The sequence below is a fragment of the Zootoca vivipara genome, chromosome 14, assembly GCF_963506605.1.
Source record: "Zootoca vivipara chromosome 14, rZooViv1.1, whole genome shotgun sequence".
Classification (NCBI taxonomy): domain Eukaryota; kingdom Metazoa; phylum Chordata; class Lepidosauria; order Squamata; family Lacertidae; genus Zootoca; species Zootoca vivipara.
In genome coordinates this window covers 32,878,220-32,901,840 of record NC_083289.1, presented here as the reverse complement: position 1 = coordinate 32,901,840, position 23,621 = coordinate 32,878,220, and the positions used below count along the sequence as shown (strand labels likewise).

The 23,621-nt window shown below is 44.0% G+C and overlaps 1 protein-coding gene across 1 annotated transcript in view; it reads left to right on the top strand.

Annotated features, from left to right (window-relative positions):
* RBFOX1 (RNA binding fox-1 homolog 1) overlaps positions 1-22,021 on the top strand; it is a 158,773-nt gene extending 136,752 nt beyond the window's left edge. Inside the window, exons 11-12 of the mRNA XM_035132149.2 lie at positions 15,256-15,331; positions 21,252-22,021. Coding sequence (XP_034988040.1) covers positions 15,256-15,331; positions 21,252-21,374 — 199 coding nt within the window. The 3' untranslated portion in view covers positions 21,375-22,021. The remainder of the gene's footprint in view (positions 1-15,255; positions 15,332-21,251) is intronic.
* Positions 22,022-23,621: the final 1,600 nt, after the last annotated feature.

Genomic DNA, 23,621 nt, shown 5'->3' with positions numbered 1-23,621 from the left:
TTTAGTGCCAATAAAGCGTGCAGCAGTGCCGCACGGAGCACCAGCCAGCAGGACCCAGCTCCTGCAATGCCGGCCGCGGCAGGAGGAGGAAGCCTGCGGGGTCGGGTGGGTGCCCAGAAGCGGTGGCGGCTGCAGCGCTGACAAAGCGTGAAGCAGCGCCGCACGAAGCACCAAGGGCACGAGCGGCAGGAGGAAAGAGAGAGAGGCTCGTTACTTGCGGCACTTTAAGAGAAGCAGCCAGAACCGATCTCCACATTCCGAGCCTCCCTTTTGCGCGTGCGGGCATGTTAAAGCCCCGATCACTTCACTCCCCACTTCTTCCTCGCCATCCCTCCCTTTCACGCATTGCCTTGACCCCGCAGCCCCCCTCCCTGGCCATCTTCCCCTAAGTGCAGCGCTGCTTCGTGAGCGCTGCAGCCGCACGCTCTCTGTGTGTGCTGCAGCCGCACGCTCTCTGTGTGTGCGCGTGTCTCTTTCTTTCTCTCCCTGTGCGTCCGTCTCTCTCTGTGTGTGTGTTTGTGCGCGTCTCTTTCTTTCTCTCCCCGTGCATCCGTCTCTCTGTGTGTGTGTGTGCGCGCGCGTCTCTTTCTCTCTCTCCCCCGTGCGTCTCTGTGTGTGTGTGTGTGCGCGCGCGTCTCTTTCTTTCTCTCCCCCGTGCGTCCGTCTCTCTCTGTGTGTGTGTGTGCGCGCGTCTCTTTCTCTCTCTCCCCCGTGCGTCTCTCTCTCTGTGTGCGCGCGTCTCTTTCTTTCTCTTCCTGTGCGTCCGTCTCTGTGTGTGTGTGTGTGTGTGTGTGTGTGCGCGCGTCTCTCTCTCTCCCCCCCCGTGCGTCTCTCTGTGTGTGTGTTTGTGCGCGTCTCTTTCTTTCTCTCCCCGTGCATCCGTCTCTCTGTGTGTGTGTGTTTGTGCGCGTCTCTTTCTTTCTCTCCCCGTGCATCCGTCTCTCTCTGTGTGTGTGTTTGTGCGCGTCTCTTTCTTTCTCTCCCCGTGCATCCGTCTCTCTCTGTGTGTGTGTTTGTGCGCGTCTCTTTCTTTCTCTCCCCGTGCATCCGTCTCTCTCTGTGTGTGTGTTTGTGCGCGTCTCTTTCTTTCTCTCCCCCGTGCGTCCGTCTCTCTCTGTGTGTGTGTTTGTGCGCGTCTCTTTCTTTCTCTCCCCGTGCATCCGTCTCTCTCTGTGTGTGTGTTTGTGCGCGTCTCTTTCTTTCTCTCCCCGTGCATCCGTCTCTCTCTGTGTGTGTGTGCGCGCGTCTCTTTCTCTCTCTCCCCCGTGCGTCTCTCTGTGTGTGTGTGTGTGTGTGTGCGCGCGTCTCTTTCTTTCTCTCCCTGTGCGTGTCTCTCTTTCAGTGTGTGTGTGTGTGTGTTTGCGCGCGCGCGCGCGTCTCCCCCCCACAGAGAAAAGGTTCCGCTTCGGCTCGTCATTCAGCCGCGCGCGCGCGCCAGGGGCATGGGCCCAAGCCTCGTCCCCCTCGCGCTTCCCTCACAAGCATCTCAGAGCGGGACGGGTCACGGCCTCCCTCCTCATTCCTCGGCCGGCGTGAGAGAGCCCGGGGAGCAGAAGGATCCCAGGTTTAACCCCCAGGTACCCCCAAGTTTGAAATTCTGGAGAGCTGCTGCCAGCCTGGTTGACAGTAAAACCTGGATAGCACAGTAGGCTAGAGTGTGGTGTTTATAATGTGCGCGGAAGAGAGCACCGAGTGTCCTGAGCCAGTGGGACCCAGTTGTACCAGCACTTTAAAAAAAAGACACCCCCTGAAAATAAGCCACCGTGTGTTTTTTTGAGGAAAAAAAGTTATAAGACGGTGTCTTAAAAAAGGGGAAACACGGTAGTTGTTTTTATGGCAACACACCTGTGCTTGACTAGCTCTTTTGCCATATATAATAAGCTAATGCCATTTGATAAGTTAATGGCATTGATAAGAGACTGGTTTGACCACTTCAACATTCCTTGTACTACAGGCTCTCTTCTTACAGCTACAAAACCTTAGACTTGGAGGGGACCTGAATACATCCTCAAAACCACTGCCACCCCATGCTTGTAACAGTGGCTTTCACGCTGCAAAAGGGTTGATGCCCCCAAATTGGCAGCTCTCCTTAAAAAATTATATATATACGTAGCAAAGTTGCTGCTCTAAGCCATATCGATTCAGTGCACATTTAAATCTGACTCTATCAAATTTGCACATTCTGAAACCATAAGCAAACAGAAACACAGCTGTCCTTCAAAATCCACACTTAATCTGAATTTTGTGATGCAGTTCTTCAACCAACCGGTGTTTTGAAAAATCCATTTATTAGGCAAAAGTGTGCACAACAATGGATATATTGGTAAAAATAACATTAAGATGCACTATATTGAGAGAAATTGTTTGTAGAAATGTGTGCTCTAGTCAAACCTGCATATGCAAATGTGTATGTGAAGAGAAATTCAGAGTGAAATGCTGAAGAATTTTCGTGAGGACTTAAAAGAAAGTAAGAAAATTAGCAAATTGCTGTAGAAATATAGAGAACTGAATTTAAGATTGGGAAAATGAGAAACCGAGAGAACCAAAATCAACACATTCATCCATTCTTAGTCACTATAGTACTTCATTTATAAAACAACACCTGAACTGCTGATCGCTTAGCCAAGCTACAGCCTGGCGCAACTGAGCATCTCATAACAGTCTTAAGTAACCCCCCTGGAATGTACAAAACTGAATGTAAGATTGGGGTTGGGGGAGTAGAAACTGAGAGGAACTGAAACTGACAAATTTGTCCTTCCCTACCTGCAGCCAAGATGTCAGGATTGTTATGAGGAGTTGGGTATGGGTGGGACCAACAAGTTAGGGCATAACTTAAGCATACTTAAACCGAGGTATGACAGGTTAGGGTTATTGTCCAGGTCTATAACATGTTCTTGTTCATAAATGATGCAAGGCATAGAAAATATGTGAATATAATAGGGTGGGGATGGGGAACGACTGGAAATGTAAAACCAGATAACACTTATTGCTCTATATTCACTAAAACTTCACTAAAACTTCACTAAAACTTCAAGTTGCATGAGCATCAGAGAAAACTCGTAAGAAGACTTTGTATGAATGGCACCTCACTCCAACATGTACTAGTTCAAATATATAATCAGGGGTCTGATGGATGCATTTGATGAACCTATTCACCAAACGAGTGAGGGATGCATTTGGTGGAGCAATTTGAAAATGTTGAACTTTTCGAGGAATATTAAGGCTGGATCTACACTGACCTGTTTAATGTTATTAGAACAATATTAAGATATATCCTTCTAAAATAGCACAGGGAATACTTGTAAATTAAAGTGCTTCTTACCTTTGTTTTTCCCCCATCAAAATACTGTCTCCCTACTGCTGGTTGCTCCGCAGCACCCTCTGGTGTCAACATTATGAACATTAAAAGTAGGACATCATGTATCCAAGTACCATATTTTTCTATGTATAGCACGCCCCCGTGTATAAGACTACCCCTATTTTTGGGGACTCCAATTTAAGAAAATGGGGGGAGATGGCCCAGAGTTTTTGGGGAGGATTGCCCAGAGTTATTGAGCTTTGGGGGGGGGGTGCCGAATGTCAATCACACAACTGACAAACGCTGAGAACCGCACGCGTAGCTGATGCGCTGCCAGCAATCGTACGACCAATTGCCGCAGCAGTAGCCAATCCACAGCAGCCCTTGCCACAGCCACCAATCACCACATACAAGCTCCTACTCATGGCTGCAACCAATCACCCGCCCCCCCTGCACTATCCGTGTATAAAACGACCCACTATTTTTTACATCATTTTAGTGTAAAAATAAATCATCTTATACAGTGGTGCGTCACTTAACGAATGCCCTGCTTAACGAAATTTCCGCTTAACGAAAGGATTTTTCGAGCGGAACTTGCCTCGCTAGACAAATGCGTTTTACGAAAAATTTGTCTAGCAAATCGTGGTTTCCCATAGGAATGCATTGAAATTCAATTAATGTGTTCCTATGGGCAAAAAAAAAAAAATTCAAAAAAATTCAATGCATTCCTATGGGATTCGCTAGACGAATTTTTCGCTATAAGAAAAGACCCGTGGAACGAATTAATTTCGTCTAGCGAGGCACCACTGTACGTGGAAAAGTATGGTACATTATGAAAACCATTCCTTAACATTTAAAACCATGAATGTAGATCTGCCTAAGAATCCTATTCAACTGATGTTCAGATTTTTATTTACTTGGCATACTTATGTAACGATTTAGACCAAAGAGGACCTTGTAGTGCCAATGAGCTCTCCAGTAATAGGGTGTGTGGATGGGGCAGAGTCCTCCCAACACCAAGATCGTGGCTGCTTAGCTGGACAAGTTTGCGGTAGGGAAGGGCAGCAGCAGGGGCAGAGCCATGCAGTTTATTTTACCTAATTATTCAACAACATTTGCATACCATTTTACTACAAATAAAGCCTCTAAGCAGTTTACAAAGAATAAATGTTAGAAATTGTTAGTAGAAAACAAATGTTAAAAATAAGCTTATGAAAAGGGGAAATGAAGAAAATTGACAAAAGTATCCATTATAAGCTAAGGGTTGAAAGAACTACAGTGGTGCCTCGCTTAACAAATGCCCTGCTTAACAAAATTTCCGCTTAACGAAAGGATTTTTTGAGCGGAGGTTGCCTCGCTAGACGAATTCGTTTTATGAAAAATTTGTCTAGTGAATCGCGGTTTCCCATAGGAATGCATTGAAATTCAATTAATGCGTTCCTATGGGCAAAAAAAAAAAAAAAAATTCCAAAAAAATTTCAATGCATTCCTATGGGATTCGCTAGGCGAATTTTTCGTTATAAGAAAAGACCCGTGGAACGAATTAAATTCGTCTAGCGAGGCACCACTGTACATTGGCTCCCAGTACGTTTCCGAGCACAATTCAAAGTGTTGGTGCTGCCCTTTAATGCCCTAAATGGCCTCCGCCCAGTATACCTGAAGGAGCATCTCCACCCCCATCGTTCAGCCCAGACACTGAGGTCCAGCACCAAGGGCCTTCTGGCAGTTCCCTCATTGCAAGAAGTGAAGCTACAGGGAATCAGGCAGAGGGCCTTCTCGGTAGTGGCACCCACTCTGTGGAACGCCATGCCATCAGTTGTCAAAGAAATAAACAACCATCTGACATTTATAAGACATCTTATAAGGCAGCCCTGTTTAGGGAAGTTTTTAATGACTGATATTTTAATGTACCAGTATTTTTAATCTTTTGTTACAAGCCGCCCAGAGTGGCTGGGGAAACCCAGCCAGATGGGTGGGGTAGAAATAATACATTATTATTATTATTATTATTACTACTACTACTACTACTACTACTACTACTACTACTACTACTACTATTATGGTTCTATTCAGCTAACTGACTTTAATAAACCTTGGTCAGTCATGTTCATTAAGTTCCATGGGTCTGCTCTGAATACAACTAACTATGGCTAGAACTCTAAAATTACTGATTAAAATACATGTCAGCTTTACATGCATGGATATGCTAGCGTCAGCAGAAGTGGTTTTTAAGATACAGGGAAAGTGCCTGCCTAATTTCAATAGGCAGTGAGTTCCAGATTGTTGCAGCTGCCACACTAGATCACTAGATCAAAGTGCAGCATGAACATTTTGTAGTGCCTATAGAAGTCCCAGTTCCACGGATCAGAGTGGTTATATATGGGGCAAGTAAACTGGTCCCAAGCAGTTAAGGGCCTTACATATTAGTAACAGCTTGAGTCTGGCCCAGTAACAAATTGGCAGCCAATGCAGATCCCTGAGCAGAACTCTATTATATGCTGACAATGTCTCACTCCTGCCAGCCACTGTGCTGCAGCGTTCTGCACTAACTGCATTTTCCAGTCCAAACGCAAGGGAAGCCCCGCATAGAGCGCATCGCAGTAATCCAACCTTGAAGTCACCTATGCCTGAACGGCTGATCAAGCCATCCAGCAAAGGCTCTGGATTTGTGATGTTGGTTCTGCTGGTGGAACCACATGGCTCTGACCTTGCTTCCCCTTTGCCCCAGTCTCAGCCACTTCAAGAATGGGGAAAACCATTCTTTAGCACACAATTGGAGCAAATGGCTGTTGGGTTTTCTGCGGATAGACAGTTGTTCTGTTTACCTCTGAGAGTGGGAAAGGAGTGAGCCAAGGGGCAAACCACTCAGACCCAAGCTTTCTAGGCATGGGACAAGTGGAAGTGTGGACAAGCCCTATGTTGGCAACCCCTCCTCTATTGTGCTATGGTGCACAATTAAATTCCCCCAATAAATCCAACTATCCTTTCTATTGTCTGGCACTTTTAAAGCATCTTTCTATTGCTGTAGTCCATAGTGGTGTATGCCTTTCATGGGCCTTGGCTTCTTCTTTATCTCCCCCCCCCCCACCTCCCAGGCCAACTACTGCAGGTTAGCTGCTAGGGTAAGAGGCGCGACGGCAGGGACAGCCACCAGTCGACACTCAGATTATCCTCTCCCCTTGCATAGCTAAAGTTTGATTAATCCTTCCCTCTCGCTCAGCGAGAAACACTGGCAAACCCTCCTGGCATCTTTGTCATTATCTCTTTGACAGCTTGCCTTTCGTGCGCTCGCAGTTCTAGGTCAGTCTGCATGGCTAGTCAAACGTGACAACTTGACAAGATTAAGGCAGTCCGGGTTCTGCAAGGGGTTGCACTCCAAACCTCCATTGATAACAAAGCAGTGCAAAGATATATATATAGAGAGAGAGGGAGAGAGAGAGAGAGGGAGAGAGAGAATTATCTCTGTTTGTGCCACACTCAAGCATGTGTGCGGGTCTCTGTAAGCGCACGCATGGGCAACGGAGTGTGCAAGTAATCCTAGGATTATGCAGTTTCCCCAGCTATTCAGAAAGCGCAAAATGCTTCAGCAGAGATAGAAGGTTGAAATGTGTGTGTGTGTGTGTGTGTGTGTGTGTGTGTGTGTGTGTGTGGTGTCAATGCCTACAGTAGAGTCATAGTTGGAAGGGCCATAGTTCAGTGGTAGAGCACCTGCTTATGATCCAGAAGGTTTCCCTGGTTCAGACCCCAGCATCTCTGGGTAGAGATCATGAAGACTTCCTGCCTGAAACGCAAGAGAGCCTCTGCCAGCCAGTGTCAGCAATATTGCACTAGATGGAGCAATGCTCTGGCTCACTATAAGGCAGTTTCCTTTGTTCTCATGTCCCTATGTGTTCCTGACTTGGCAGAGGGTAACCGGGGGCTTTTTCCCTGCTTTAATGGGACTACAAAAATGGAGGTGATCTAGGTATAGTTCAGCATCTCATAATGGCCAACCAGATGCCTGTGGGAAACCTGCATGCAGGACGCAAGCAAAAGAGCATTCTCCCCTCCTGCAGTTTCCTGCAACTAATATTCAGAAGCATTATTGCCTCCAACTACCAAGGCAGAGCATAGCCACTGGGGCTAGTAGTCACTGATAGCCTTGTCCTCCATGAATTTGTCTAATCCTCTTAAAGTCATCCAAGTTGGTGGCCATCACTGCCTTCTGTAGGAGCAAGTCCCATAGTTTAACTATGCATTGCATGAAGAATCACTTACCGGTTCTTTCCTTTGTCCTGAATCTTCCAACATTCAACTTCATTGCATCTCCCTAGGTTCTAGTGTTATGAGAGGGAGGGGGAAACTTTTTCTATCCACTTCTACTTATGCTCTTAGTTCAAATGAGCTGCCATAATTAAAAGATTGAAACATAACAGAAGGGAACACTTCCTGTGTTCCCTTCCTCTTGAGTGCAACAATAAGAAAAAGATACACTGCAACAGCCCAGCTGAGGAAATTGTGTTTTTTAATTACTATTTTGGGAAAGTTAGGTACCCAAGAAGGCTACAAAGTGCAGACCACTAGAGAGATGCTTTGTATTCAAGCCATCAATCTGTTTGCATGGGCAACTTTCCACATACACACAACATGTGCAGATGAAGATGCTCAAATGCATTTATGTCCACATCATGATTCACACCTGAGCCCCACTGAACTTATAAGGAAGTGCATCACCATCCAAGGCCACAAGTTGTTGCACTGGATGAGAACCAGATTGGGTCCAGTTCTGAAAACAAAAGGAAAAACAACAATTGCACAACAACTAGTGTGCACGAAGTGGGGAGTGAATCCTGCAGCTCTCACACATTATACACCAGTGCAAATCCAAGAAAGAAAGAAGATGCACAGAGCACTCCCTTGCCTGACAAAAATCCAGCTATTGCCCTCTTTGGCTTTTGAAATCTTGCTTACATGCTTTCATGACTAATTTCTTAGCCATCAGAGAATGCATAGAAACCATATGTTGAGTGAGCTTCAGCATCAAATGCTGCAGCTAGGAAGCGGAAGTTAATAGGAGCAAAGGAAGCTACCTGGTGCTGAATTGAGTCCATCCAATTCAGTATTGAGTCCATCCAATTCAGTATTGCCGACACTGAATGGCAGTTGCTCTCCAGGGTTTCAGGCAAGGGACATTCCTAGCTTTACTTAGAGATGCCACTGAGGATTGAATCTGGAAATGGTGGCAGCTAACAACAGGTACAAGCTGTGTACAAGTGTTTGCTACAAGAGTGTACACTTGCCGCTTTGCACACCTCAACTGTTTGTGTACACATGTATACCCATTGTAGACACACTGAATGTGACATCTGAACACCCCTAGCGTGTTTCCTGCCCTGGCATCCCTTTGAGAGGGGTATCTGCATCCAGAGGGCTAACCCTCGTGAGCGTTTCAATTTTTGTGTCATGTAAGGGTGCATTTTGAAATTAGCATTTAAAAAGAAGGGAGCCAGCATGCTCTCCGTTTAAGCTGACACTGTTCCTTTTCCTCTGTGGAAATGAAATTTATTAATCATAATAAAACCATCATATTCTGAAGGCAGAGGTCACCCTGAGGAAGAAAAATAAAGTTTATTCATCACATGAAAGGGGGGGAAAGGACTCAATATATATTATCAGATAATATCTACATGGCTGTTGTTTGGAAATATCTCCCTGCATATGCTGATGCTTAGGTTTCTTCATGAAGAGTTTGACCCTCTTGTACTACACCAAGAGGGGAGCGTTCTCTTTAAAAGCAACAAGCAAATCAGCCCAGAAGCAGCTCTTGGGTGGTAGAGCCCAATGAAGTGACCCCTTTGATGGATTTGCCATGTTCATTTTGGAGAAGGCATTGAACTGCTGTCAGAATTTGGCCTGAATCACAGGTGGGGATCCAGTCACCAATGGGAGATATTTGGTCAGATGTCCCTCATGCATGGGTGAGCTATGCAAATCTCCCACCCAACCAGTTAGCCAGATCTATAGCACCACATCCCAGATGTAAACAGCGGTGAGGGGTATGAGAAAAACAATGCCCTGACAGCCAATCATACGGTACCACAAAAAAAATCCTTCTCTACCTCTACCTCTCCCCTCCCCACCTCCAGGTATGGGAACATTTTACCAAGTGTGGGCAGTGGCGTAGTAATAGGGGGGCGGGGGCACACCGCCCTGGGCAGCAGGCTGGGCGGGGGGCAGCAGGCTGGACAGGGTTGACCACCTCCGACGGCCGCCACCATGGAGAAGCCCCGATGCAACCGAGCCTGCCTCACTCCACGGCTTGCTTGCGGGGTTTGCTGCAGCGCCGCCGCACATGCCTCATGTGCCTTCGGATTTGCTGCCCCGGGCAGCCAGGCAGCTAGCTACGCCACCGAGTGTGGGTAGGTGGGTGGATTGCAGTATCAGCTTACAAGAGCAGCACTTGCATACAGCGTAGATTTTGGCCCATGCTGATTGGCCCAAAGAAAACCCCAGAATGCCTTGCTTCCGTCTTTCTTGTGTGGTTAACTTTGCCACTCAAGTGGGCCAAAACCATCTAAGAGACAGAGGTAAAGGAGCCCCCCAACTAAAATGAATGGTGCATGCTTGAAGTTAGTAGAGTTCCAGGTGTGCAAGAAGGAAAATGTCAGTTCTGGCCTCAGTTTATGTATAATTCTGCGTTCTCTGTGTTCATTAAATAATTGTATTATTATTATTATTATTATTATTATTATTATTATTATTATTATTCGATGGTGTTTTAATTTAGGTATGCCACCCAGGTATAACTTTGCTTTCATAGAAGACTGTCTATGGAGACATATGAAAAGCTGTTTTGTAATGTCTACCTGCCTATTTTAGTTCCAGGCAGGAACTAAATTTTATTTTAACAAGTGATTCAAAGTTAGTCCATTTGTTTTCTCCATTCCCATTTCTTTTCATTTTTCACTAATGTCACCAAGGGACCCAACCAGCCTCCGGATGCCTGGAACTACCGTGTTTGCCACCCACATGGCCTGAGACCTTCATGCATTCAACTGTTCAAAGCAGGAAAAACTGCCAAGTTTCAAAGAAACTGTGGAAAGGATCCTTGTTTTTGAGGCAATTTCAGAAAGGCACACATCCCTTAAGGCCCCCATTGCTTTCAATATGAAATCCAGTTACATTTCTCCCATGTGCAACTTTTGTGGTTATTAGGATGAAATGATTAGGCTTTCTACTCCCACTCCAAAGAACCAGCTGTGTCAAATTTGAAGGAGAGAGAGAACACTGTGTCACCATTTGGTAGACATCAATTTTCTGCCTATCCATTTCAACTGCTATTCCTCTTCCCAGTCCCTTTAGCCTTTCTCTTACTTGTGCTGTAGTTACACCTCTCATTACCTCTATTACATGCTAATAGAAACAGTGAAGAAAGGACTTGTTTCATTTTCATTTGGAACTCATTTGTTTGGATTCCTGCTTGAACTCATTTATTTTATTTATTTATTTTGTCCTTTTTTCATCACAAGTGCACACTCATTTTAATATCTGTAACGCCCTTAAAGCCAGTTCTGGCAATGAGGTATAATAATAATAATAATAATAATAATAATAATAATAATAATAATAATACTGTAGTTGTTATTTTTGGCATCCATCTTTCTTGAGAAAATGGAGTGCACCTCTGGGGATAAAGTCAAACTGCTGCATTAGTAGCACCAAAGTGACCTCCTCAGTCTGAGCAGTGTGTATGGAGGTCCTAGGCTGCCCAGACCACAAGACCCCACTGCTCTCAGCCTCAATGATGTTGTCCAAAGGAAAGCAGAGTACCAGTCTTTCTGCAAAAGTTGCTAGAAAGAGGCATACAAGGTGCCATCCTACCATCTTAGGTAGGAGTTGCATAGAGCTGTATAGTGTTTACTCCTTAGCCTCTTCTTCTCCCAAAGATATCCCACAAGGCAGAGGAGGTTTAGGGCCAGTTTTCCTTCTCCTAGATGGACTCCCTTTCCATGTTGATGAGCCCCCATCTGCCCCTCACTTCGCTATACAGCATGTGCAGAAACTGCCTTCTTGACTGCTGGACTTACTATTGGTCTCATCCACTCAATCTGCCGGAGCCTGTCTCTTCATTCAAGGGAAGTCCCTAACTCACCAATTATTTTTATTACTACTGTAAAAAGGTAAAGGGACCCTGACTGTTAGGTCCAGTCGCAGACGACTCATCTCGCTTTACTGGGTAAGGGAGCTAGTGTACAGCTTCCGGGTCATGTGGCCAGCATGACGAAGCCGCTTCTGGCGAAACAGATTTGTATACCGCCCTATACCCGCATGTCTCAGGGAGGTTACAATATAAAAGCACAATATAAAAACACACGATACGTAATAAAAACTAAAACAACCCAATGAAACAACCAAAGGTTTGAGACCTGTTGGCTACCCCCATCTGGTTTAGCCGGTCAGTCAAAGCAGTTTGTGTGGTATGGCTGCTGTTGCATGCTGATAGCCTCTAGGAGCCGCAGGTGAGACCACGGTGTGTCCCCCACCAGAGGTGATTCCCCTCTCCAAATACCACACACACTAACAACAACAACATACACTCACACATGCAGGAAATGTATTATAGAAGGTCTGTGGTTTGTCTCTGATAGTTTGTGTTGGGTAATTGCTGGCATACAGTATTACAGCGGAAATGTGAGTTATGAAATGAATTAATGGTTGTAAACTATACTTTATTCAACATGTCCAGGCAGTCATTTCACAAACCACTTTATGAAGATTTTCTTCTTCTGGCAAAGTGTGCTATTCATCTTTTCAATCAATCAATTATAAGCACAGTTCCGGGGGGGGGGGGATCCAGTTAGGTTTTTCAGAAATGAAAAAGAAAAGATATGGGGGGGAGAAGATATGGGGGGGTCCCCACATTATTCTACTATCTGAATTAAAACAAGCATAACATTTAGTCCTACTCAGAGTAGACCCATTGAAGTTAATGGACACATCTAATTTAGGACCATCCATTTCAATGGATCTACTCTTAGTTGGATATAACCCAGAGTCTTTGAGTGTGTGTGGGAGGGGGGGGAGGTGGAAATTTGATAACGAACAAGAGCTAAATTCTCATTGCCTGCTCCCAGACTTTGGAATTCCCTTCCTGGAGAAGCTAGACAGGTCCCCTCTATGTGGTCCTTCTGTTGGCAAATGAAGACCTTCTTCCTCCAACAGACTTTTGGGAACTCACTGCTCTTTTTACTGTAATCGTTTGTATGCTTTTATAAATATATATAGTTTTTATTATATGAATGTTTGTTTTATTAATTATTGCTTTTTCTATGGTTTTAGTGATTCTTGCTTTTATATGTAAGCTGCTTTGAGTCCCATCAGGAGAAAAGGCAGGGTATAAATAAGATGATGATGATGATGATGATGATAATAATAATAATAATAATAATAATAATAATAATAATAATAAATTAAATGTTGCACAGCACATGCACCTAGTCTTCCTGTGGCGAAAACCCTTAAATGCATCACATGTTTCAATCTACATTGTTGGGGGAAAGGCTAATCATTTTTTGTGCCCCCTCTGTCACAGCTGCCTTTTAAATTGCTAAACAAAGAGACACATTCATTGCTACCGCACAAAAACACCGGTATTATTTGGTCCTAATTTGTCAGAGCAACTTCTGCCAAAGTGAGAAACTCATCAGTCAAGATTTATGGCAAGATAAATGCTTTCCATTTTGTATAGACCACAGTAACAACATTTCTCTTTGGACTTTGTGAAAGGAAAACCATTTGCAATGAATAACCTTTTCGCACTTCAGGCTGAATCCGAAAAGTTGCAGTGCTTTCTTTTAAAAAGAAGCTCTTGTTAAAGCACCCTCAGAAGTAATCTCAACAATGTTAGCTATAGGATTACTGCAGGTGTGTGAAGGTGGATACAAAATGGGAAAGGGGTGAACACACACACACACACACACACACACACACACACACACACACAATTTCCCTCATATTTGGGGATTGAAGTATTACCCTCACTCTAACTTGGCTTAGTGGCATCATCCTGTATCCATATCTGATTGGCTACATGGCAGCCTCAGAAAGCCTTTTGAGAGTGAAGATAGTTTCCCCTTGTCCACTATCTGATTTAACTTCACGATAACATGCATTTCCCCTGATTGGATGGGTTACCAGAGGAAGAAGTCAATGTTTGCCTGCTTTAAAAAAGAAAGAAAAATGGCTCCAAAACTGCAAATTAGAGGAAGAAGCTGGTACACCCAGGGAGTAAACCAGGAGCAATAAAGGTTAACCGGAATGACTTGAAACTTCACATGCGTAATATTCTTCCTAGTTTTTTTCTTAAATGAGTGAAAATTTGGCACGTTTCATACATTCTCATCACACTATATCTACCGCACCCCTTGACACCACATAGACAACACTGAGATTGGACCAAGTGCCTGATCTATGTCCCTAACTTGGGGTGTTGCTATGCCAATGAAACTTACTGGCTAAACAGAATCAACAATGGCAAAACGTTAGGTGGAAACACTGCCAGCTGTTGGCTATAGGTAGCATCTCCATAGCTCAGTAGTAAAGCATCTGCTTTGCACACAAAAGGTCCCATGTTCAATCTTTAGCATCTCCAGGTAGGAATGGGAATGTATCCATTCTGAAACCCTGGAGATCAGGTACAGTCATACCTCGGTTTAAGTGCGCCTCGGTTTAAGTGCGCCTCGGTTTGAGAACTTTCAGTTTAAGTACTCCGCGGACCCGTCTGGAACAGATTAATCCACTTTCCATTACTTTCAATGGGAAAGTTTGCTTCAGGTTAAGTACGCTTCAGGTTAAGTGCAGACTTCTGGAACCAATTGTGTACTTAAACCGAGGTACCACAGTACTGCCAGTCAGGGAATGGTAGATGGACCAAAGGTGTGGCTTGGTATAATGCAGCTTCCTATGTTCCTATATTCCTAACTACATGCAATGAGGAGGGGGGAAATGAGGTGGCAGTTGCCAAAAAAAAGATGGTAGCCCCATGTTCTACTTGTCCCTGGTAGCGTGTTATACCTGAAAGCATTATACATTGTGTCTCCACATCCCTGCTTGGTTAGTGGATATAGGAAACCACTAGATATAATGGCATCAGAATATGAGCAAGTTGAACTTTGCATTTGAAAAAGAGCAAGTGGAGAAAACTCTCCATGTGGCCATATATGTAGATCTGTCACTCTTTGTCATATTAAGAACTAATGTTCTCTGACGCATGTTTCTTTGTGCGCCACCACCATTTGGCCCTGCATTCCAGATGTCATATAAGAGGATGCTAGGAAAGGTCTCCTTGCCCAGTTGCTTCCCACTCAGAAACCAAATTCTGCCCACTTAGTTGCATTTATCATCCATTAACAACAAAAACAAGAAGAAGAAGTTGCATTGCCACTGTAGCCACTAGGATTGTTGGCTGAAGAGGCACACTGCTTCTTAACAGCTGCTTGGCACATTTTATTTTATTTTTAAAAAACCCTTTGAGAGAACCTTTTGTTCTTCGACATTTTATATATTATTTTCCCATTTATTCTCTACTTATGTCCATCACACTTTTGAGAATCACCTAAGGCTTCCTTGAGGGGGTAGGGTGGGGGGGGGCTGCTACCAGTGCCAGGGCCCTTAAGTTGAAAACACACCTATTCTGCAGCCATGGTTGCCTATTTGCCTTGCATTCAATCTCGTAAAGCTAATTATAGCCATCCCCCCCTTCCTCCTTTTCATTTGTAAACTGAACCCATTTCCCCAGAGGATATTGCGTCCACAACGTGCTGAGTCAGTTCATTTCCAGTGTAATTGGATAGAGTGGAATGTTTGATTGCATTCATTTTGCAATTCCTTTCCGTTTCTTTTTTAACCTCTGGGTTTTCTTTGGTTTTCTTTTATTAATCCTCAGCTCTGCTTTCTTTTTTCTTTTCTTTTCTTTTTAGTTACGGACGACTTTATGCTGCAGACCCCTACCACCACACACTTGCTCCAGCAACCACCTACGGCGTTGGTGCCGTGGTAAGTGCTGATTTATATACCCCCCTCCCCCCTTCCCTGCCTCCCAGCCTGCCCCCAACCTCCCCTCCTCCCCTCCTCCCCCCAGTTCTTAGCATGGTTGACATCTTCTCACTTTCCCTTAATTGAATTTGTCTCTTCTGCTAACGGCAGCTAAAATGCCACATTAATCCTTCCCGGCAAACTTGACAAATGTCTTAATTTCTTGGCAATGTAGCACACATAAGGATATATATATATATATATATATATATATATATATATATATATATCTCCTAGGTGAGCACTTACCTTAATGGAACAATTAGTCATTTTGATAATTAAATACATCACAAATTGAATACCTTCACAGTAGCCTCCATTCTTTCTCTTTTCTTTTCTTTTCTCCCCTCCAACCCCCCAATCTTTTTGCCTTGAATTTACATTGCCTGAAGGTTCAAGTCACACCAGTGATTATAAGCATAAAGAGCTGAAACTGAGATTTCCCGGCCTCTGCTGTCAGTCAGCCTGAACCCCTGCTATTTTCTCTCCCTTATTATTAGAGTTAATATTTAAAATTATAGCTGTACTGAAAAGAGTAGAGGATAGGAGAGCATTCAGCGGCCCTCTCCTGTTGTTGCATAAAGTTAACCAGGTGCGTGCGAGCACACACACACACACACACACACACACTCCACAGGAAGGCTGATTCATGTGAAACTGAACTGTACACATAAAAAGACCCCATGGGGAAATTTTGTTGGGCAATGCTAGCCTTTTGCATCAGGAGAAAAAGACCCCCCCCCCGGGGCGTTATGTGGAACCATGTTTATCTTAAATTAAGATAATCAGGGCAATCAAGCAAAATGTTAGTCACAACCAATTGAAAAGCAGCGAAATGAAAACTGCAGAAAAACTGTGAGGCCATTTGATTTAATCAAGACTGATTCACACCCAACTTTTGATATATTTGTGCCCAATATTAATACATACCCTTCCCTTCTGCTCTGCAGTATAGTCTACTCATAATCCAGAATGTAGATGGACTCATCCCCATTTTAGGGACGTGTTGCAGGGCAGGCAGGGCAGAAAGGGAAGAACACAACAGCCATGCGCCTCACCCTCGCAAGCATACATTTCTGTGGTTCACATACGCTTTCAGGAAGTTTTACATTGAAATGCGAACTGAATTGAATTTCTCCTACAACTCTTATGCTGTTGGTCTCCAACTCCTGGCAGCCCCAGAAGCCAGCATGAACAATGGTCAGGGGTTATGGGATTTGTAGTACAACAACATCCGGAAGGGCATTTCCCCTTTTCTGGCTTAAAGAGAGTGTGTATCTTTGAACAGGGAACATGAGGCACAGTGGATCCAGTTGCAGATGATACAAATGTGTGTTGCCAAATTGTACATGCACGAGGGTCTGCAAATAAGTTCTCTGAATGTGTGATACCCATGTACAGATGATAGATTTTTTAAAAAAACTGTGAGAACAGGATGCTGGACTAGATGGGCCACTGGCCTGATCCAGCAGGGATCTCCTTATGCTCTTTCCAATCACTTGGTATCAAATGGGCGACATTAATATTATTATTGTTATTATGTATAATTTTGCAGAGATTAAAGATGCAGAACCTACCTGAGAAAGATTTGTTCTTCTGTTTCCATTTCTCCAGCGTTTCACATGAAGAATGACCCCCCAAATTAGCTTCCGTTTTTTACTTTAGGTGAAATATGACAGTTTCTACAACCTGGGGCTTCCCCACAAGCCCTGGGCTTCCAAAAGTACATCATGCACTAGCGACAGTCACATGCACAGCAGAAAGGACTCGTAGCTCGGTAGTACAGCACATGCTCTAAATATAAAAGGTCCCAGGTTGAAGCTCTGGCATCTAAAGGTACAACTGGGAAAGACTTGCTGTCTTTCAGACCCCATGGAGAGCCATTGCTGCTCAGTGTAGATAACACTAAGCTAAACAACTAGATTAGTGTTGGCAGTTTCCTAGGTTCTTTACCCCCCTCACCCCAACAAATTTATCTTATTAAAATTATTATTATTATGCTGATCTTAAAATCTTTCAGATGGTTTGCCTAAGCAGAAGCCAACAACTTGTATTCAGTGCTGAATGTTGTCTTTAGAGGCCAGTCATCAAAGTGGGATGAGATGGAGTGGGATCAGGGATTTGTTCTATCGTTAGGCAAGCATCACTCTCCCATCTGATCCCTCTAACCCCAATTTCTCTGCCCAGCTACTCAGGGGCGTCACAATGGGGGGGGAAGCCCCCACCCCCGCAACTCCCAAGCCGAGCCTCCAGCCTCCCGGTAAAAAGTCCGCGCCAAGCGGAGGCTGGAGGCTCCGCTAGGGTGTCGCGGGGTGGGGGCGCCAAGTGGCACCCCCCGCCGCACTACGCGGATTGGAGTTGCCAGGGGGCGGCGATACCCTGCTACGTAACACTCATGCGCAGAGGGATGCTGCACATGCATGTTATGTAGTGGGGTACCGCCGCCCCCTGCGCCTCCAAAGCCGCGCGTCTCCAGCTACAAAACTCCAGGTAGAAAGCCCGCTCAACACAGCGGGCTTTCTACCCGGAGTTTGTAGCTGGAGGCGCGCGGCTTTGGAGGCACGAGGGGGCGGCAATACCCCGCCACGTAACGATGCATGCGTCGTTACATAACGCCGACGCCCCCCCCGGGTGCCTGGCAATTTGCCGCCCCGGGTGTCACGGCGCCTCGCTACACCCCTGCAGCTACTGCATTGGGGGGTTTTCTAGACCCCGTAATTTGGCTTGCTTTCTCAGGTGCAGTGGAGAACTCTATCCCATCAACAGTGTTGAAGTAAGTTTTAACTTCCAGTCCAGTTTGCTTCTGTACTTGGAATAGAGAAAAAGCACCATCACCCTCGGGCTGCAAGATGTATTGGGCTGGCCCTGGGTGAAATGAAAACCCTACTTCGTTTCAATGAATGCAAAACTATTCCACGGCACACACACACACACACACACACACACACACACACACACACATTCCTAATTCCTAGGCATATTTTTAAGGACTTTCCCTTTGAAACCAACATGGAAATGGGAATGGGACAAAATCAGGTCTGTTCCCATGCACAGCTTGGATGGACCAGGCTGTCATAGGTCTGTCTATCCCCACTGGGAGCACGGCTGTATTGATTTCATTTGGGAAAGGTCTGTATCTCAGAGGAAGAACATCTGCTTTGCATGCAGAAGGTCCCAGGTTCAACAGGCAGCATTTCCAGGCAGTGATTGAGCTGTCTCAGAGGAAACAATTCAGGTGCTTGGGGGTTTCCTAATCCTAATTGTTGTTTTTAATTTGGAATATTTACGCTGTCTTTCCTCTGCAAAAATTCCTGCAGATACTTTATTGTGGGGGGTTAAGGAATGAGTAACAGTTTGAAGTGAAATTGGCGTGTCCTGCTTGGCAAAACTCCTGTTGTGTTTTGAGGGAAATGCAAAAAAAAATAATGTTTCAATAATCAAGAGCAAAATTTCCTACAATGCCTATGAAAAGTCATTTGAGGTTTGGGCAATTACCAAAAATTAATAATAAAAAAATCATGTATATATTTGGGTTTAAGTTGTGAATGAAGCAGGAACTTAGGAGGCCTTAGACCAAGTTAGATAATGGGTCCATCTAGCTCAGTACAGTGGTATCTTGGTTCTCAAACTTAATCCATTCCGGAAGACCGTTCCAAAACCAAGGCACGCTTTCCCATAGAAAACAATGCAAAATGGATTGATCCATTCCAGACTTTTAAAAACAACCCCTAAAGCAGCAATTTAACATAAATTTTACTAACAAGACCATTGATCCATAAAATGAAATCAAAAATCAAGGTACTGTACTATAAAATAAGACAGTATTGTAGATGATTTTTTAAAAAAAAAAATCAAAAAAAAATCTTACCTGCACTGTTGATAGTCATTGTTTGAATGAGGGGCTTTTATCCATTTCCGCACCCACACAATCAATCAATCAATCAATCGCTGAACTGGGTTCCACACAAAAAAAAAATTAGCCTAAAAACAAAACTAAAAAAAAATAGCCTAAAAACAAAACAAAAAACCCCGCAAAATAAATAACAAAAACAAAAGCTCCAAACTTAATCAATTCCGGAAGCCTGTTTGATTTCCGAAATGTTCGAAAACCAAGGCGCAGCTTCCGATTGGTTCAGGTGCCCTAGAAACAATAGCTGACAGCCATATCAGACGTTCGGCTTCTGAAAAACATTTGGAAACTGGAACACTTACTTCCAGGTTTCCAGCATTTGAGAACCAAGTGCTTGAGTACCAAGGCGTTTGAGAACCAAGGTCCAACTGTATTGCCTACACTGACGGGTGGTGACTCTCCAGGATTTTAGACAAAGGGACATTCCCAGCCCTGCCTCGAAATGCTGGGGATTGAACCTGGGACTATCTGCATGTAAGGATCTCCCACTGGCCTATGGCCCTTCCCCAACACGAAGCTGCCTTATACTGAGTCTACCCAGCCCATTATTGTCTAAGGCAGCTTCCCGTTCAAGCACTGGACTCGATCCCAGTCTTGATTCACATGTGTTGCCTTATACCAAGAAGGATTACTGGCCCATCTAGCTCAACAGCACCTTGACGTCAGGTCTCCAAGATTTCAGAACAAGATCTCTCTTAGAGATGCCAGGGGTTGAACCAGGGACCTTTTGCATGAAGAAGAGATGCTCCACCCATGGAGACATGGCCCTTAAGAACCCAAGAACTTAAGAAGAGCTCTGCTAGGTCAGGTCAATGGGCCCATTTATGCCAGCATCCTGTTCTCACAGTGGGCAACCAGATGGCCATCATGGGAAACCTGCAAGCAGGACCTGAGCACAAGAGCACCCCCCCTCCTGTGGTTCCCATCAACTGGTATTAAGAAGCATGCCCCCATCATATAATAATAATAATAATAATAATAATAATAATAATAATAATAATAATAATATATTATTTATACCCCGCCCATCTGGCTGGGCTTCCCCTGCCACTCTGGGCGGCTTCCAACAAACATAAGCATACATCAAATATCACAGATTAAAAACTTCCCTAAACAAGGCTACCTTTAGGTATTTTCTAAATGTCAGGTAGCTGTTTATCTCTCTGACCTCTGATGGGAGGGTGTTCCACAGGGCGGGTGCCACTACCGAGAAGGCCCTCTGTCTGGTTCCCTGTAACTTTGCTTCTCGCAGTGAGGGAACCGCCAGAAGGCCCTCGGCGCTGGACCTCAGTGTCCGGGCAGAACGATGGGGGGTGGAGAGGCTTTAAAGGTCAGCACCAACATTTTGAATTGTGCTAGGAAACGTACTGGGAGCCAATGTAGGTCTTTCAAGACTGGTGTTATGTGGTCTTGGCGGCCGCTCCCAGTCACCAGTCTAGCTGCTGCATTCTGGCTTAGTTGTAGAGCACATTGCAGTAATCCAAGCGAGAGATAACCAGAGCATGCACCACTCTGGCGAGGCGGTCCACAGGCAGGTAGGGTCTCAGCCTGCGTACCAGATGGAGCTGATAGACAGCTGCCCTGGACACAGAATTAACCTGAGCCTCCATGGACAGCTGTGAGTCCAAAATGACTCCCAGGCTGCGCACCTGGTCCTTCAGGGGCACAGTTACCCCATTCAGGACCAGGGAGTCCTCCACACCTGCCCGCCTCCTGTCCCCCACAAACAGTACTTCTGTCTTGTCAGGATTCAATCTCAATCTGTTAGCCGCCATCCATCCTCCAACCGCCTCCAAGCTCCAAGCTGATGATCACTAAATGGTCAGCTGGCACCTGTCTGAACAACTTTGAGTGGTGTGTCCTGAACCTTGCTTGCAATTTTAAAAAAGAAAAAGAAATTAACATTGCAAATCCCGTTGTGAAGAAAAGTAGATGTTTAAAAAAACAACCCATCAAATTGCTTTGTTTCAGAATGCTTTTGCACCCTTGACTGATGCCAAGACTAGGAGCCATGCTGATGATGTCGGTCTCGTTCTTTCTTCATTGCAGGCTAGTATATACCGAGGGGGATACAGCCGTTTTGCTCCATACTAAATGACAAAACCCATAAAAACCCTTCCAATGTGGGGGAAAAAAAGGAAGCTTTCCGAGGCCTGGGTATTGCAATACATGCAATAGTGCATCATTTTAGCAACTCTAAAAATAAAAAAAAATAAAAAAGAGGAAAAAAATCTACATTTTTTTATCTTATACCTCAGATATTTTGTTCTGTGTATTTTAATATCGTGGGTCTTTTCATTTCCGAACGTTGCATAGTTCGATTGCTGGCTGTAGAAGGTTATTATTATTAAATTAAATTATGATTAATTATGATTAATTACTCTTATTTTCATTGTCGTGGTTGAACTAGAAAGCTGCTAGAAACTAATTTATAAAATAAAATAAAATAAAATCTGTTTGGGGGCCACAATCAAGACTGCTATATCATGTAAATGAATTATATATGCTGAATATTAAGCTATCAGGATTCCTCACTTGTTTTGTAAGAGTGTTAAAGTGACATCAGGGTCCCCCCTCCCTCCTGTGCATCTAACATTTATTTTTGTTTTCAAAAGGGGAGGGAAAAGAGGAGATTTGAGACGGTGGCGATGGGGGTCCAACACGATTAAATCGTAAAGTGGGACCACCACTGCGCACCCATCGTCCTATATCAGCTGTTTTAAATTATTCACTATTTATTCAAAGCCAAAGGTTATGTTGTTAATTTTGAGGCTGGGGCAGGGCGGGGGCGGGAGGGAGGGAGGAGAGAGGGGTGCTCTAACTGACACCTGTACATAAAATCTAATTTAATGCTGTCCGGAGGGCACCCCCTTTCAAGGCAACCCACCAAGTAAAGATCAGCTCCAAGCATAACTAGTTCTTTAGGAAGAAAGAAAGAAAGAAAGAAAGAAAGAAAGAAAGAAAGAAAGAAAGAAAGAAAGGGGGGAGAAAAGAGGAGAAAGAGAAAATCTCTGCTAGTTAGAACATGAACAAGCTTTCTTTTTATATTTCTTCCAGTATAATAAATTATTGATATCATTGCAGACTTTTATATTACGGGAGGATTAAAAAAATTAATGATAATAATAATAAAAGGTATAAAAGCACTGTTTCTATTTTTTTTCTTTTTTTTCCAAAAAAGAGAGAAAGTAATAAAAAAGTTAAATTCTTTGTACCGGTTTAATGGGGTGGGGGGTGGGGTGGGGTGGGGGAGTGTATAAAATTTACATCTGTGCAGTGGAATTATTATTATTATTATTATGACACACCTACGACGCTTTAGGTTTTAAAACCCAGTTAGAGACCAAGAGATAAGAAATAAAACACACGTATAATCATTTTTACAGAATTTAAAATGCTGCTCATATTAAATAAATAAACATAAAAAGTTTATATACGCATTTTACAAGTACTGCAACCATTGAGTAGAGAGAGAGAGAGAGATTGAAAAAATAATAATAATAATCATGGTATTTTCATCTGCTTGGTACTTTTTGAAACATGACCGTGTCGTGTAAGCAAACTGCAATTCTTTGACATGTTCCAAGCCTGCCCCACTTCCCAACCTGAGGCTGTTGTGTTTGAAATTCGCTGGACCCAACTAAAAACAAATGCAAAAAGACCAGAATCATCAGATGAACAGAAGGTGGTTTGATGTCAGATACTTCCCATGTCTGATTCGCTGATTCCCCCCCCCCCCCCCCCCGGCAAGCACTGAAAAAATTCATGCCAAAGAGGCAGTTTCTGGCACAGCTGAAAAATTGCAGTTTGTCTGTACATCTGTTGTCCTGTTTACAAGTTAACCTAAGTTGGGGGTGTTTGTCAGGGGAAACTTCTTGGTTTTTTTGTATTTAAAACAAATAAAAAGCAGAAAAAAGACTGTCTCGCGACAGTTTTTTTGGTTTTCTTTTTCTTTTTGTTCTTTGTTGAAGATAGTTATTATATTCTCATCTGTATGGTGCGGGCCTAAGGGGAAAAAAGGGGGGGAGAGCACTTTATAGTTAAAAATAAATAAAAATAAAAATGATCAATTCACCGCTGTGAACCTGCCAACTCGCTATAAAAAATTCTGCTTTTTAAAGAGTGTTTGTGAAATCAGGCTTTCCTCTTTGTCATCGTAATGTGCATGCGATATGATCAGTTGAACGATAAACCATCAATAAAGTTTCACAAGATTTGAAAACGAGGTTTCTGGAGCATTTATATCAGAAGATGAAATATACACATGCGCATATATATATAAATATATATGTGTGTGTATGTAGATCGTCTTTGTCAAAGCCAAATGGGAGGGAGAGCCAC